This window comes from Lichenostomus cassidix, unplaced genomic scaffold (assembly GCF_008360975.1).
Source record: "Lichenostomus cassidix isolate B80296 unplaced genomic scaffold, HeHo_3.0 HiC_scaffold_37, whole genome shotgun sequence".
NCBI lineage: Eukaryota > Metazoa > Chordata > Aves > Passeriformes > Meliphagidae > Lichenostomus > Lichenostomus cassidix.
This window is the reverse complement of record NW_028147279.1, coordinates 50437-65534: the sequence shown is the minus strand read 5'-3', so window position 1 is coordinate 65534 and position 15098 is coordinate 50437. Positions and strand designations below refer to the sequence as shown.

General features: G+C 54.5%; 1 protein-coding gene, 2 long non-coding RNA genes, 2 other non-coding genes and 1 pseudogene across 20 annotated transcripts; 2 read left to right on the top strand and 4 right to left on the bottom strand.

The window, feature by feature from the left end:
• Positions 1 to 198: 198 nt before the first annotated feature.
• LOC146423471 (uncharacterized) lies at positions 199 to 3109 on the top strand. Of its 3 annotated transcripts, XM_085044652.1 has the most exons (5): positions 199 to 456; positions 751 to 1352; positions 1427 to 1560; positions 1709 to 1765; positions 1855 to 3109. In XM_085044652.1, the coding sequence occupies exons 2-5, from the start codon at positions 776 to 778 to the stop codon at positions 3106 to 3108; spliced, it is 2022 nt and encodes a 673-aa protein (XP_084900778.1). In that variant the 5' UTR covers positions 199 to 456; positions 751 to 775; the 3' UTR covers position 3109. The 3 variants fall into 3 exon arrangements, with proteins under 3 accessions (XP_084900778.1, XP_084900779.1, XP_084900777.1); XM_085044653.1 differs by lacking the exon at positions 199 to 456 and having other exon boundaries at positions 646 to 1352; positions 1430 to 1560; XM_085044651.1 differs by lacking the exon at positions 199 to 456 and having other exon boundaries at positions 646 to 1352.
• A 375-nt stretch (positions 3110 to 3484) lies between these two features.
• On the bottom strand, positions 3485 to 4464 carry LOC146423469 (uncharacterized). Its single transcript, XR_014847456.1, has 2 exons — positions 4355 to 4464; positions 3485 to 4178 (listed from the first exon to the last, which is right to left on the bottom strand). It is a non-coding gene; the product is annotated as an uncharacterized LOC146423469 (long non-coding RNA).
• On the bottom strand, positions 3547 to 3727 carry LOC146423470 (U2 spliceosomal RNA; annotated as a pseudogene).
• Positions 4465 to 5999: 1535 nt separating the features above from the next.
• On the bottom strand, positions 6000 to 6195 carry LOC146423468 (U2 spliceosomal RNA). Its single transcript, XR_014847524.1, has one exon. It is a non-coding gene; the product is annotated as a U2 spliceosomal RNA (small nuclear RNA).
• Positions 6196 to 7103: 908 nt separating this feature from the next.
• LOC146423466 (uncharacterized) lies at positions 7104 to 13642 on the top strand. 14 transcript variants are annotated; one of them, XR_014847444.1, is made up of 6 exons: positions 9444 to 9903; positions 10268 to 10356; positions 11558 to 11607; positions 11709 to 11773; positions 11954 to 11989; positions 12098 to 12573. It is a non-coding gene; the product is annotated as an uncharacterized LOC146423466 (long non-coding RNA). The 14 variants fall into 14 exon arrangements; XR_014847443.1 differs by having other exon boundaries at positions 11954 to 11994; XR_014847442.1 differs by having other exon boundaries at positions 11954 to 12573.
• LOC146423467 (U2 spliceosomal RNA) lies at positions 7854 to 8043 on the bottom strand. Its single transcript, XR_014847525.1, has one exon. It is a non-coding gene; the product is annotated as a U2 spliceosomal RNA (small nuclear RNA).
• Positions 13643 to 15098: the final 1456 nt, after the last annotated feature.

Below are 15098 nucleotides of genomic sequence, written 5' to 3'. Positions count from 1 at the left end.
ATTCCCTTTCCCCAATTCCCTGTCCCTAATTCATTCCCTGTCCCCAATTCCCTTTCCCTAATTCATTCCCTGTCCCCAATTCCCTGTCCCTAATTCATTCCTTGTCCCCAATTCCCTTTCCCTAATTCATTCCCTGTCCCCAATTCCCTGTCCCTAATTCATTCCCTGTCCCCAATTCCCTGTCCCTAATTCATTCCCTTTCCCCAATTCCCTTTCCCTATTCCCACCCATTATTCCCGAGTCACCCCAGTTGTCCTTAGCCCCGCCCCTCCCTCGGAGCGCCGCCTTTTCCCGCCCCCGCGCCCTCGGCCAATCAGCGCCGGAGCTCTGGGGCACCGCGGGCCAATCGGAGCGAAGTGCGGGAAACTCGAGCTCCGCTTGTCGCATAACGGCCACCGTCGCGAGCCGGGGCTGGCCGCGCCCGCCGGCGCGTGAGGGGGCGTGGCGTCGGGGCCGGTGGGGGAATTGGGGAGAAATCGGGGAAAATGGGGGAAAATGGGTGGGAAGTGGGGAGGATCGGGAGTCCTGGGGGATCCGAAGGGGGAATGGGTGTACTAGAAGGGAATGTGGGGGGAGATCTGAGGGGGAAATGGGGGTTGGAGCGGGGCCTGGGGGTCCTCGAGGAGGGCGTGGGGCTGTTGGGGGAGATCTGAGGGGAAAAAAGGGGCGAACTGGGGGGTCCTGAGGAGAACTGAGGGGATATCCAGGGGGCACCTGAGGAGGAAAACTCAAAAACCTTCCTTTTTCCAGCCTTCTCCCAGCTGCCACTGCCACCATGAGCCACCACCGGGGGGTCCAGGGGGCCTCTCTGCAACCAAACCAACACCCCCTCCCCATTCCCACCCGCTCCAAATCCAAACGCCTGAGGACCAAGCGGGAACGCAACGCAGCCAAATTCGGCCCAAAGGTCACCTTGGGGGGCTCCCGGCGGCGTCCTGCCGTCCCCCGCCGCCGGCTGCAGCCTCCCCTGTGGGGAGGTCTCCCTTTAGGGAGCCCCCTGTGTCCCCCCAAACCCGTGGTGATCACTGAGAACCGGCTGTGCCACCGCGGCCTCTTCAGTCGTGAGGTCAAATCTCTCGATGTCCGGCGCCTGCTGACCCCCGGCCCTGCTGGGGATGGACACACGCCGGCCCCCCAGACGGACGTGGGGGAGGTCGGAGGGGTCCTGCCCGAGGTGCTGAAAGAGCTGGTGGAGAGTCTGGCCTCGCTCCTGGGGAGTTTTGGGGCATTTTTGGGGCGGGAGTTGGCGAGCGAGCGGCGCCGGAGCCTCGCGGCCGTGCTCAGGCGGCACCACTGGGGTCTCCCTGACCTGAGGGTCTTCCTGGCCCGGCGGACCCCAGCCCAGCTCCCAGGTACTGCTCCTGCCCCAAGGGAAGGGGGGGAGCTGGAGATACCCCCAGCCCCAAGTGAAGTGTGTGATCCCCAGCAGGTCCAGGGACCCCCCAGACCCCCCGGCAGGAGGCAAGGCCGGGACCCCCAGGACGAGCGGTCAGTTTGCCGGGGTGGGAGGCGGAGGACCCTTATGCCGGTACCCCCAGCCCACCGCGTGCTGTTTTTAGGGTGAGTGTGCAAAAAAGAGCCCTAAGAGTGCTCTAAAAGAACTGTGAAAGCGTCCCAACAATACTCCACAAGTACCCTAAAGTTGTCCTCAATCGACCCCAAAAGTGGGTCAAAATTTACCCTAACTAGCCCCACCCTCTCCCCACAGGCACCACTGCCCCCCCATGCTCCCAGCCCCATTTATGGAGCCCCAAGGAAGCAGGAGGTGAGTCTGGAATGTGGGGGGGATGGCCTGCCTTGGTTTTGGAGAGGCTCCTAGGGCTTTTATTTAATTACTTCCTTCCTCACCCCCAGACTCCTTTTTTGTGGAGCTCGGCTGAGGATGAGGATGATGAGATCCCCAGGGGGCTGCCTCAGAACCGGGGGGCTCGTGGGGGGCTGGTGCTGGGATCCCCCCAGTCTTGGAGGTCCCCACAGCCCCCTCAGGAGGAGGAGGAAGGGGGGGATGAAGGCCGGATCCCCATTGCCCCACCCACCTTCAGCCCAGATCCACCACCCTGGGAACGCCATCAATCGAGAGACCCCTGCTGGCCCCCCCGTGCCCCCAGAGCGCCTCAGACTCCCCAAGTCTGGAGACTGCAGATGCCCAGGGACCCTGTGGATCCCTCCAGGCTCTCCTCGGACACCTCCAGGGCTCTGTGTGGCACCCCTAGATACCCCTGGGATTCCCTGGAGTCCCCCCAACCCCACTCCAGACCCCTCTGGGAACTCTCAGACACTGCCCGAGATTCCCTGGGCCTCTCCAGACCCCCCTGGGCCCTCCAAAAGTGGAGCCCGGAGCCCCCCAGGGCCCCCCTGTCCCTCCCCAGACCCCTGTGTGACCCCTTGAAGTCCCCCAGACCCCTGCGGGATGCCAGACCATGGAGCCCAGACCCTCCCAGGGGTGCCCTGGATCCTCCCGGAGCCCCCTGGGCTCCCCAAGTCTTGAACCCAGCGTCCCCCAGGGCTGTGCTGGGTGCAGCAAGAGCTCTGTGGAGCCCCCCTAGACCCCACAGGGAACTTCCAAATGTCTCCAGACCCCCGTGGTATTCCCCAGCCCCACCCCGGGCACCCCTAGACTCACTCAGATCTCCCCGGGTCTCACTACTCTTGAGCCCGCAGCCACCCGGGTACCCCCCGTGGTCCCCCAGAGAACCCCGGGACCCTTCCAGACCCCCACGAGACCCCCGACCCTGGAGGTTGGAGCCCTCTGGAGCCACCCAGAACCTGGAACGGTCACGGTGCTGCTGCCGTGGGCTATGTCGTGACAGAGCCCAGCGTGACCTGCTCCGTCGCCACATCGTCCGTCGTGACCTCCCCCGTCAGGACACATTCCATCACGCCGTGCCCCGCCCCGCCCCTCTCTGTCGCGACATACCGTGTCCCGACCCCCCGCACTGCTATCACCGGCTGCCGAAGCGCAGCCGCGCCGAGCGGTGGGCGGGCCGGGAGGCAACCAGCGGGGACCCCGGGGACAGGCCGTCCTCGCCCCTCCTCCCGTCGGGCTGCGGGTGTCCCTGCAGGGGGGTCTGCTTGGGCGCGGGCTTTGAGACGAGGAGGGGGATGTGAGGGGGGGGACTCTCCCTTTTTGGTGGTGTCTCTTGCTCTCATTCAATAAAGGATGTTTATTCAAGCTGCAGGTTCCCGCTGCTCCTCTGGCTTCCCCAGGCACCTCCAGAGCCCCTTGTGAGCTCCCCAGAAGACCCTGGATGCCCCCCTGAGCCCCCAGATTACCTGTATTCCCTCCCCAACCGTTGTGGTCTGCCAGCACAACTGGTGCCTTTTGGTCTTGAAACCCCTGCACTCCCAGAAATCTCAATTTTGATCATGTGCACTTGGATGAGAAGGGTGGTTCTTTTCCATGGAAGATGTGCCGGGCGCAAGAGTGTGCTCCGGGAATGACAGGAAGTCCGTGCCAGAAACTCGCGGGTAGAGTATCAACAGATTTGTGAGGTTCAATGTCATCGATTGTATTTAGTCCGTTTTTGACAGTTGAGAGGTCCCCGATGGGGTTGTACCATTCCCGGAGGCACTGCAAAACCGGGACGATGCGTGGAGCAGAGAGAGCAAGCACCGGATCCAACTCCCGAGCCCATACTTCTGTTATAAAGTTGTGTCGCCGAGAGCGTAGCACATATTAAACTGATAAACACAGATGGGATAATACATCTTAGCCCAAGATCGCCAACATACACCGATATTCCCTCACACTCCCGCCGGCACCCCGCTCGACAAACACACACCTCACTGTCTCCCCCGCGCCGCCCCTCACCTCCTTTCTAGCAATTTAGAGACTTTCCCGGTGTGTTCCCGCACTGTCAGCACACGTATCTGAGGCACTGACCCCGAAGTCCTCCGAATTGCCCCAGAATGTTGCTCCCATGATGCAGACGTGGTGGTGCTCTGTGTCTCTAATATGCATAACCCCGCTCCTCCGACCGGCAGCGCGGGAAGTTCATGAGGCGCTGGGAGCTCCGGGAGAGGCGGAAAGGCTCGGGAGCTGCAGGAGATTTTTCATGGATTCTCGGCGCGGCCAGCGGGGCCGGACAGGCCGGCAGAGGCACGGCGAAGGTGCCGCGCTCGGGCTTTTGGCCGCTCGGACCATGCGGTTGGATTTGCCGAGCCGGGGCTGAGAGGAGCTGCGGGGATAAATGGGGGAAAATGGAAAAAAGGTCTTTTGGGGGACTCAGGAAAGGCTTGAAACCCCATTTCCCCCCGCGCCCCCCGCGCACCGAGGCCTAAACTCTGAAAATCCCCCAATAAAACTGTCAAGCTCCAATTCGCGCCACTAAGGAATCGAGTTTGCCTGACCGACCTTCATCCGCCATGATGCCGCCGATCGCTGCGCAGTGATCTAATTTGCATGGCCGGTCCTCTTTTCCCAAAACGCCATTCATGCGGGATTGTGCTTTAATTTGCATGACCCCGCCCCTTTACCGAGACGGCAATTCGCGCCTCGTTTCATCTAGTTTGCATAACCCCGCCTATTATTCCCATGATGCCGTTCGTGCATAAGGTAAATAAAATTAGCATAACCCCGCCTTTAACTCCCACAATGCCATGCAAATATCATGTATATTAAATTAGCATAACCCCGCCCTATTCTCCCACAATGCCTTTCATGCATGAGGTAATTTAAATTAGCATAACCCCACCTCTTTTTCCCAAGATGCAGTTCTCGCATTACATCATTCAAATTAGCATAACCCCGCCCATTTCTCCCACAATGCCTTTCATGCATGAGGTAATTTAAATTAGCATAACCCCACCTCTTTTTCCCAAGATGCAGTTCTCGCATTACATCATTTAAATTTGCATAACCCCGCCCTTTTCTCCCACAATGCCTTTAGTGCATGAGGTAATTCAATTACCATAACCCCGCCTCTTTTTCCCAAGATGGTTATTGCATCACATCATTCAAATTTGCATAACCCCGCCCTTTTCTCCCAGAATGCCTTTAGTGCATGAGGTAATCACAATTTGCATAACCACGCCTTTTACCCCCATGATGCCTTTCGCACAGTATGTCATCTATTTAGCATAACCCCGCCTTTTTCTCCCAGGATGCCACTTGAGCCTGATGCTCTCTATTTTGCATAACCACGCCTGTCTCCCCAAACCCCGCCCATGCCCTTCTAATTTGCATTTCCCTCACGAGGCGCGGCTCGGGCCCGGCCCGCTCTGCCGGGCGGGTTCGGGACAGCGGGGGTCGGGGGATCCCTCGCCCCTTTCTGGGGCTTTTCGGGGGCGGCAGAGGGACCCTCGGGGCTGCGGTAAGAGCAGGGGAGGGGGGAAATCCCGGGGAGGACACGGGGAACGCCCGAAAATCCCCCAAAATTGTCGCATCGCCCACAAAATTGCTGAGGAAACCGGGGAGGGTCGGGGGGGGCTTCAGGGAATTTTCCGGCTTTGGGGACTCCCGGGATCTCCTAGGTCACCCCCAGGACTTCCCGGCCGCTGCCGAAGCGGTTTCGATGAGGTTTTGCACATTTTTTACCTCACAAATAAACAAAATCCGTGTTTTTAAGAAGAATCGAGATCTTTATTTGCATCGTAGCAACATCCGCGATCGAAGAGCTGCAAAAAAGAGACCCGCGCGGCTCCCCGCCCCGCTCCTCACCTCCCTCACGGATTTATTTGGTAAAACTGCCCAAATCCCCTCCCCGATTCATTTAAACAGCATTATTGTCCTTTATTTCCCTCATAAAAAGTTTAAACTCACCCGGAAAGCGGCGAAATCACGGAGTTTAACCCAAAAAAGAGCGCGCGGGAGGCGCCGCCATCTCGCGGCACCTGCGAGGGGAGAGGGGAGAGAATCAGCGCCGCCCGAGCCTGGCAGCCACTCGGGAGGCGGAGAAGCGTTATTTCAGCAGAAAAGGGTGGGCGGTAGTACGGGACAGCTTCGGCAATTCCCCCTATTTCTGATTTTAATCTGCTTTTGACCAAGCCAAGATTCCCGGCAGGGGTGGATCGTTCTCGGAAGCACTGTAATACCGGGACTGGGCGCGGAGTGGAATGGAGCGAGGAAGCTCCCGATCCCACTCTCGAGCCCAAACATTTATTTAATATAAAGTCTTCTCATCGAGAATATATCCATTATTAAGTTCAATTTAACAAATTTAACCCTAGCTCTTAGTCAAGAGGCCGGGAAGTGATGCTGTTCACCTCCCGCGCTCCCGCCCGCACCCCGCTCGCCTCACGCATAAGTCACGGCGACCATTTCTCCGCCCTGCAGCTCTTTCGCAGCTCTACCCGCGCCCTTTCCCGCTCGCCCGCCGCCCTTTCCGCCCGCGCTGCTGCGGCGCTGAGCCTCAAATCCCCCGAAAATTGGTGACCGCGCCTCAATTTCCCGTGGTGCCGTTCGCTGAGGAGTTCTCATATTTGCATGTCCCCGCCCATTTCTCCCAGGATGCATTTCGCGCATGAGGTCATGCCGATTTGCATGTCCCCTCCCATTTCTCCCAGGATGCACCTCGGGCATAAGGCAATGCTGATTTGCATAACCCCGCCCATTTCTCCCAGGATGCACTTCGTGCATGAGGTCATGCTGATTTGCATGTCCCCGCCCATTTCTCCCAGGATGCAGTTTGGACATGAGGTCATGGCGATTTGCATAACCCCGCCCATTTCTCCCAGGATGCAGTTCGGGCATGAGGTAATGCCGATTTGCATAACCCCGCCCATTTCTCCCAGGATGCAGTTCGGACATGCGGTAATCACAATTTGCATAACCCCGCCCGTGTCTCCCAGGATGCAGTTCGTGCATGAGGTAATGCTAATTTGCATAGTCCCGCCCATTTCTCCCAGAATGCACTTCGGGCATGAGGTAATGCCGATTTGCATAACCCCGCCTTTTTCTCCCAGGATGCAATTCGATATTATGCTAATCAAATTAGCATAACCCCGCCCTTTCACCATGAGGCCACACCTGCCTGGCGTCTCTGTTTTGCATAACCACGCCCCCTCCCTCCCCGCAAACCCCGCCGCTAGCCTCCTCATTTGCATTTCCCTCACGAGGCGCGGCTCGGGTCCGGCCCGCTCTGCCGGGCGGGTTCGGGACAGCGGGGGTCGGGGGATCCCTCGCCCCTTTCTGGGGCTTTTCGGGGGCGGCAGAGGGACCCTCGGGGCTGCGGTAAGAGCAGGGGAGGGGGGAAATCTAGGGGAGGGCACGGGGAACGCCCGAAAATCCCCCAAAATTGTCGCATCGCCCCCAAAATTGCTGAGGAAACCGGGGAGGGTCGGGGGGGGCTTCAGGGAATTTTCCGGCTTTGGGGACTCCCGGGATCTCCTAGGTCACCCGCAGGACCTCCCGGCCGCTGCCGAAGCGGTTTCGATGAGGTTTTGCACCTATTTTACCTCACAAATAAAACAAAATCCGTGTTTTAAAAAGAATCGAGATCTTTATTTGCATCGTAGCAACATCCGCGATCGAAGAGCTGCAAAAAAGAGACCCGCGCGGCTCCCCGCCCCGCTCCTCACCTCCCTCACGGATTTATTTGGTAAAACTGCCCAAATCCCCTCCCCGATTCATTTAAACAGCATTATTATCCTTTATTTCCCTCATAAAAAGTTTAAACTCACCCGGAAAGCGGCGAAATCACGGAGTTTAACCCAAAAAAGTGCGCGCGGGAGGCGCCGCCATCTCGCGGCACCTGCGAGGGGAGAGGGGAGAGAATCAGCGCCGCCCGAGCCTGGCAGCCGCTCGGGAGGCGGAGAAGCGTTATTTCAGCAGAAAAGGGTGGGGCGATAGTGCGGGACAGCTTCGGCAATTACCATTATTTCTGATTTTAACCAAGCCAAGGTCCTCCGCAGGGGTGGGGTGGCCTGGTCCCGAAGGCATGGCTACAGCGGGACGCTGCGCGGAGTGGAGCAAATATGCTCCCCATCCTATTCCCGAGCTCAAGGAGCGACTTACCACAAGCTTGCCTCGTCGAGTTAGTACAAACATTAAATTTATAAGAACACACACTATATTTGCTCTTAGCCAAGAGACCAAGAAGCTATGCCCGTTGCCTTCCGCGCTCCCGCCCGCACCCCGCTCGCCTCATGCACAACTCACGGCGACCATTTCTCCACCCTGCAGCTCTTTCGCAGCTCTTCCCGCGCCCTTTCCCGCTCGCCCGCCGCCCTTTCCGCCCGCGCTGCTGCGGCGCTGAGCCTTAAATCCCCCAAAAATTGGTGACCGCGCCTCAATTTCCCGTGGTGCCGTTCGCTGAGGAGTTCTCATATTTGCATAGCCCCGCCCATTTCTCCCAGGATGCACCTCGGGCATGAGGAAATGCCGATTTGCATAACCCCGCCCATTTCTCCCAGGATGCACCTCGGGCATAAGGCAATGCTGATTTGCATAACCCCGCCCATTTCCCCCCAGGATGCAGTTCGGGCATGAGGTCATGCCGATTTGCATAACCCCGCCCATTTCTCCCAGGGTGCACCTCGGTCATGAGGTAATGCTAATTTGCATAGCCCTGCCCATTTCTCCCAGGATGCACCTCGGGCATGAGGTAATGCTGATTTGAATAACCCCGCCCATGTCTCCCAGAATGCACTTCGGGCATGAGGTAATGCTGATTTGTATAACCCCGCCCATTTCTCCCAGGATGCACCTCGGGCATGAGGTAATTCTAATTTGCATAACCACTCCCCACCCCCCTCTTCCCCCTCCCTCCCGCAAACCCCGCCCATGCCCTTCTAATTTGCATTTCCGTCACGAGGCGCGGCTCGGGTCCGGCCCGCTCTGCCGGGCGGGTTCGGGACAGCGGGGGTCGGGGGATCCCTCGCCCCTTTCTGGGGCTTTTCGGGGGCGGCAGAGGGACCCTCGGGGCTTCGGTAAGAGCAGGGGAGGGTGGAAATCTAGGGGAGGACACGGGGAACGCCCGAAAATCCCCCAAAATTGTCGCATCGTCCCCAAAATTGCTGAGGAAACCGGGGAGGGTCGGGAGGGGCTTTAGGGACTTTTCCGGCTTTGGGGACTCCCGGGATCTCCTAGGTCACCCGAGGACCTCCCAGCCGCTGCCGAAGCGGCTGTGATGAAGCTCTGCACCTTTTTCACTTCACAGATAAACAAAATCCGTGTTTTTAAAAAGAATTGAGATTTTTATTTGCATCGTAGAAACATCGGCGATCAAAGAGCTGCAAAAAAAAAGCCGTGCGGCTCCCCCGCCCCGCTGCTCACCTCCTTCACGTGTTTATTTCATAAAACTGCCCCAAATCCCCTCCCAGATTCATTTAAACATTAATATCCTCTATTACCCTGGTATAAATCGGAACCCCCCTCAGAAAGCGGCGAGATCCCGGATTTTAACCCAAGTAGCACGAAAAAGCACGGGGGAAGTGCCGCCATTTCGCGGCACCCTGCAAGGGGCAGGGAGGAGAGAATCACAGCCGCCCGAGCTTTGGCAGCTTCACAGGGGTCGGGAGAGCTGCTGTTTACCTTTAACTATGGATAATCACGTTCACTTGGATTTAAATGTGTTTTTAACCGACCAGAGGTCCCCGCCGGGGGTGCACCGTTTCCGGAGGCACGGCAATACCGGGACGAGCGCGGAGTGGAGGAAGCAAGCTCCGGATCCAATTCCCGAGCCCAAAAATCCTTTAATATAAAGTCCTCTCATCGAGGACTTGTTCCCGCGTTGTTCCCGAGCTCCTCCCACGCTGCATTCCCCGCTGCCCTGCCCGCGCTTCACAAGCACAGAGCCCTGGAAGCCCGCAGATCTGCACAGCCACCCTTCCGAGCAGCCCCTTCGTGCTGTGACTGTTGAATCTGCACAGCCCCGCCCCTGGCTCTCCCTCCCGTCCGCATTCGGGTTCCGCCCCGGAAAAGAGGGGACGCCGGAGATGCGCCGGGGCCGCGGTGGCACAGAGGTGAGGTTTGTGTGGAGCGATTCGCGTGTTGAACACAGCAAGAAGCTCCGTCGGGGAGTTATTAGGAGGAGCAGAAGCCAAGGGACAAGCTCGGGAGTTGGCAGTGCGGCCACGGGGGCGGGCGGGGGCGGCTTGTGTCCCCGGGGACAGGGGCCGCGTGTGTCTGCATCGTCCCCAAAGGCACCTCCCTCCCCACGCCCCGCTGAGCCGTCTTGGGTGTCCCAGCGGGGTCCCTGTCAGGGACACATCACCTTTGCTTATTGTAAGGTGTGTGATGAATAGTTTATAGAAGTGGCAGCGAGATTTCTTGTAATTTATTTGCCTTTGAAGTGTAAAGTGTGTGTCATTGTATTGTGATTTTTAGCAGTTTCCGTGCGAGGATAAATGTAGTGGAAGAAGGCAAATGAAGCCAAGAGGCTGCACTAGGATGCTGCAAGCCCAGGACAAGCACAGGTCAGAAAACAATTAAAACCCCAAGTCATAAAAATTCCAAAGTAAAAGCCCATGTTAAAAAAACAACAACAACCAAAGAAAACCAAACCTAAGCCCCCCTAAAAAAAAAACCTCCACCAAAAAAATCCAAAACCAAGGCCAGTTATAAAGTGACCAAACAAAAACAATGCCCAAAATCCCCAAACCAACCAACCAACAATAATGGAAAAAGCAGAAAACCAGAACAGCACAAAGACCCCCAAATCAAAGAAAAACCAAAACCAATCAAAACCACCCCAGACCCACAGAAATACCCCCACCCTCACCCCTGAAATAATAAAAAAAGCTGGCTTGGAAAAAACTACAAACAGCCCACAAAAAAGTAGGTTCCAAAATACCAAAAAACCCAAATGAAACCTGATTCCAAGATTCCAGAATAAGCTGGCTTCCGAATAATAGAAAAACAAATTTCATAAAATCAGTAAACCAGGTTACAAAATGGCAGTTTAAAAGTACCAGAACAGCAAGTTGCAAAATGCCAAAATATCTGAGTTTTAAAATGCCAGGATACCAAGTTCCAAAGTGCCAATGGAATTCTATTTAAAAGCAGTGGGGGAGAAGGCCGGTTGTTTTCCACAGCAATGAAAGCCCGGCAGTCCGGTGTTTTAGGGGCAGACAATAGGCTGTGTAGGGAGGGAACAAGCAGCAGGAGTTTTCTCCACCTGACCCCCCCCACTCCAAGGAGCAGCAGGCACTTCCACCCGTACCCCAGTACCAAAAGTCTCATACAGGAGCAAGCTTTGCACATTCTAAACCCCAATGCCACACAAAAGTCTATTGTTTTTCTCATTTTTTTTATAATGCATAACACCCTCTCAACCCACTGCCTCACCAGAGGAGTTTTCATCAACTGTGTGCAACCCTTGGAGAATATGAGGGGAATGAACTGTGCAGAAGGGGAGAATGTATGATTTTGGCTCATTGTTTTTATTCCTGCCTTCCCCAATAAATACCCAAGTCAGCGATCAAAAGTTTGCTTTTATTGGCAATAAATTGCATACAATTCTCTGATGCAACAGATGTCCCATGCTCTGATGGGACAATTCTGTTGCTGGTTTGCAAGGCCTACTACACTGTGACTGGCAGACAGAATGAGTTCCTATTGCTAGTGTTTGAGTTGGTGATGCAAGTGTAAGAATGCATTGTAATGTTTGCATTTTAGGCAGTTCATCTGCAAGATCCCCTGGCCCCGGATGCCAGAGAGCAGTGTGGGTATGTAACCTGAAGGTGTAGATGTGATCTAGTTCAGTGAGGGTGGGGAGGTTGTAGTTTCTCGGTATGTGAAAGTGGTTTTTTGCTTTGTTTCTTTGCAGGTACCGCTGCTGTGCTAGGCATGCTGAGGAATAGAGGTCAGGGTGTGAGTTGTCATCTAGGCAGGGTGAGTAATAGGCAAGCAGTATGGGCAGCATGGTAAGAGTTTTTGTTTTCATTTTACACGCATTGTCCACGAGACTGTATTTGGATGAAGATTTGAGTTGAGCTGGGGCAGAGTTGGGGAGGAGCCTGGGGATGGCTGTTGTTGAGGGCAACAGTTACGTTTTCTGTTTTGGTGTGTTAGGTAGTATGAGCAGGTGTGGAGTTGAAGTTTGGAAAGGTGAGGTAAGCGATACCTGTTGCCAGTGAAGAGGCAGAGAGGTGTTGCAGAAGGGGTCTCTTTTGGGGCGTGTCACGGCAGTCTGAATTTTCCTTCGAACTGTTGCAGGCACCAAAGCGGACCAGAGGGAACACGGCACCGTCCACAGCGTCGAGGATGGATTGTGTCCGCTCGTCTCGTGAAAGCTGAGTGTCAGGAGTGGTGGTTGGTACAAGGGAAAAACCTTTGTAATGACAGGTTTGAATTTGAAGTTAGGTTAGAGGAGAACAGTGTTGTGGGACAGGCCCTTTGGAAGTAAAGGGAGAGGTTTTCTCTTTAGCATCAGCTGAGCCTTTGCTGGGTAGGGCAGCTCTGAGCCACGTCCCTGTTCTCATGAGCTTTTTGTCACGGGCCTTCTTTGAGTGTAGATGTTATCATTTGTGTCAGGAGCGATCAGCACGGTCACCTGGCATTCATTGTCTCCTTCTGTAGGCTTGCTGATGTTCTTGAGCATGGTGTTAATAACTTTGGCAGTAAGTTGTTGTCGGGACTGAGCTTTCATTATCATGTGCCATTGCTGTGGAGGCTTGTTTCCTTGAGCATCATCAGCCTCTTGATGTCATGGGTCATGTTGCATTAGGAATCTTGCCTATCAGCCCATCCCTGTGTCATGTCTGTGTCTGTGTGATGTTGTCTGTGTCCAGTGTGTCTGGGTGATAGCATTTTGTTCTGTCTGTTTTCATGCTTTCTTGGCATTGTTCTGGGCTGTGTCAGCAGCAGGGGTCGGTGCTTGCATTTCTTCCCTGATGGGGCTTATTTTGGCATCCTGTCACTGTTACTTGGTGAGACCAGCTAGATGTTGCCATCCATCACGTTGTCATTTTTGGTAGTACCTTCTTTTCCTGAAGGGTATTGTGAGCTGCTGGACTGTGGTGAGAGAAATCCCAAATACCTGTCCTATTTTCCTATACTCATTTGAACATGCAAAAAAGAAAGAGTTGCCCCAAGGATACTGTCAGTGGGAGGTGGTGATGGGAAAGCCCATTTTTAAAGGCATTATCCACAGCCTGAAAAGTGTGGATAGGTGTAGCTTTTGGCATCAGCTGGGCTGCGGCCGCATTGCAAAAAGCATGTTGTTTGGTCACAAAAATTTCATTTTTTTTGGTGGGTTTTCCTGAAAAATGTCTTGTAGCCTTCTGAGCTTTGCTTTGCAAAGCAGTGAATCATTTCAGTGGTTCTGCAGAGACATCTACCTGGAATGTCCTGGGTGTCCCGGTTCAGCTGCCTAGGGTGGCACGAAGGTGGTGCTGAAGATGCCAATCATCACCGGCCTGGATAAATTTTGGCTGCAGGAGCTGCCAGCAGCAGGCTGTTCAGAGGCAGAGCTTGCCAGGATGGCAAGACTGTCATTGTGGCAATCCCCAAAGTAGCATCCAATGTGAGTAGTTGCAGAGCTCTCTAAAACAAGTGTGACATTTGTTACGGTTTTGGGCCCAGTGGGTCTAAGGTGGCTTTTATTAAACTGGAGAGCTGGATTTTTTAGTCCTGCTGAGAGAGTTCAGCGTCACCTTATTAAGCAAGGAAAAGCTGCATGGTAAGTGCTGGCTGATGCAATTTATTTTCGCTTATTACTCCCCATGATTCCTTTAATAAATAAACTCCTAATGAAAAGTGTGAATGTGTTAATTATTTCTCTGTTTGATCAGCAATAGAATGCATTAGTAAACATTTGTGGGAGAGGCATGGGGAGCAGCAGAAGGGAGAAGGGTGTGGGAGACAGAGCCTGGTCCCAAGGCGGGTTGCTGGCGGTGGCATAGGAGGGGATGTCAGAGAGATACAGGTAAATGTCCACAGGGTGCAGAGCCCCAGGGTAGTGCCTCTGCTGGGGGAGTGAGAGCGTGTCCAGGACAGGTGGGGTATGGAGTGGCGAGCCCTAACCGGCATGGGGGGTGAACCCATGTGACACGGGCAGAGTCCTGGCTACCGTGTGAATTGTTACCACACAAGGTTAGTGGAGCTGAAGGTCACCCCAGGAGAGGTGCAGCCCCCAGTCCCTATTGCTGAGTCCCCCCACAGGCTTACAAAACCAGGATTTGGGCTCCAGAGCTGACAGGTGTTGTGTTGTCCAGGGCAGCACCTGGCACCACAGGGCTGTAGGGGGCTGTGGAGCGGGTGGGGGGCCGTGGCCTGTTAGCTGACAGGAAGGATGAGTGAGAGGTATTGAGGGCAGTGGGTGATGCAGCCCCCTGCATCCCAGAGTGCCATTGAAAGCTCCCCCTTTCAGGGTGTGCCTAAGAACATCTGCTGTGTAATCTTGTGCCTGCAGGAGGAATTTTTGCCAGAGCAGCTGTGTCTAACCCCAAGGTGAACCTATATCCCATACGGGCCTAGGTAGGATCTGGGCTGGTGACAGCCATGGTGTAGTTGCCCGTGGTCCCCCAGAACCCAGATTTGAGGTCAGAATTTGCAATTTTTGTAATGTAAGAAGGGGTAGCACCAAAGCCAGAAGTTTTTATAAGTTCAAAGTGTGTCTGTTCAGCATTGAAATGGATACATACTTGATCAGGAGAGTTTTTTAATGTATTTTGTTAGATTTTACAGACATGGGGAATTTCTTTGAAGGCACAGAATTTCATTTATTTAGTGTATTGTTTGTATGAATACCTGGAGGTTTTCTACAGCTACAGAGCGGCATCTCGCGTCTGGATTTTGTTCCACGGTGAGCCAGAGGGAGAAGCAGCACTTCCCAAATTCTTCTGGAGCAGTGCTAATTACAGTCCTTTAAACATGCATTAAAAAGGCCACATGTGAAATGAGAAGAGCAATTAGGAAAAGAGGAAAAAGAAATGTTGAGCTAGGGAGGTGTTGCCATTTTTCTGCTGTTCCTTTATGACAGCGATCTTGTAGGCAGTAAGAAAAGTATTAGGATTTGAATAACGGAGGGTATGAAATGGACCTAAAGTGTAGGTAAGGAAAGGAAAATGCTATTGTAAAATCTTCCTTGGGGCACCATGCAGATGAGGCAGAGAGAGAAAGAGTAATGTGTGTCCTGCATAAGCTTGTCCATGCAAGGCCAAAGCAGAGAGAATATTTTAAAGTGCAAACACAAGTGTTGTGTATAAAAATGAAC

What these genes read in the sequence shown, in the direction of transcription:
- LOC146423471 (XM_085044652.1), top strand. Translation starts at nt 776, where the DNA reads ATGAGCCACCACCGGGGGGTCCAGGGGGCCTCTCTGCAACCAAACCAA. An exon ending in GACCCCAGCCCAGCTCCCAG is followed by an intron (nt 1,353 to 1,426) that starts GTACTGCTCCTG and finishes TGTGATCCCCAG; the next exon opens with CAGGTCCAGGGACCCCCCAG. An exon ending in GAGCCCCAAGGAAGCAGGAG is followed by an intron (nt 1,766 to 1,854) that starts GTGAGTCTGGAA and finishes CCTCACCCCCAG; the next exon opens with ACTCCTTTTTTGTGGAGCTC.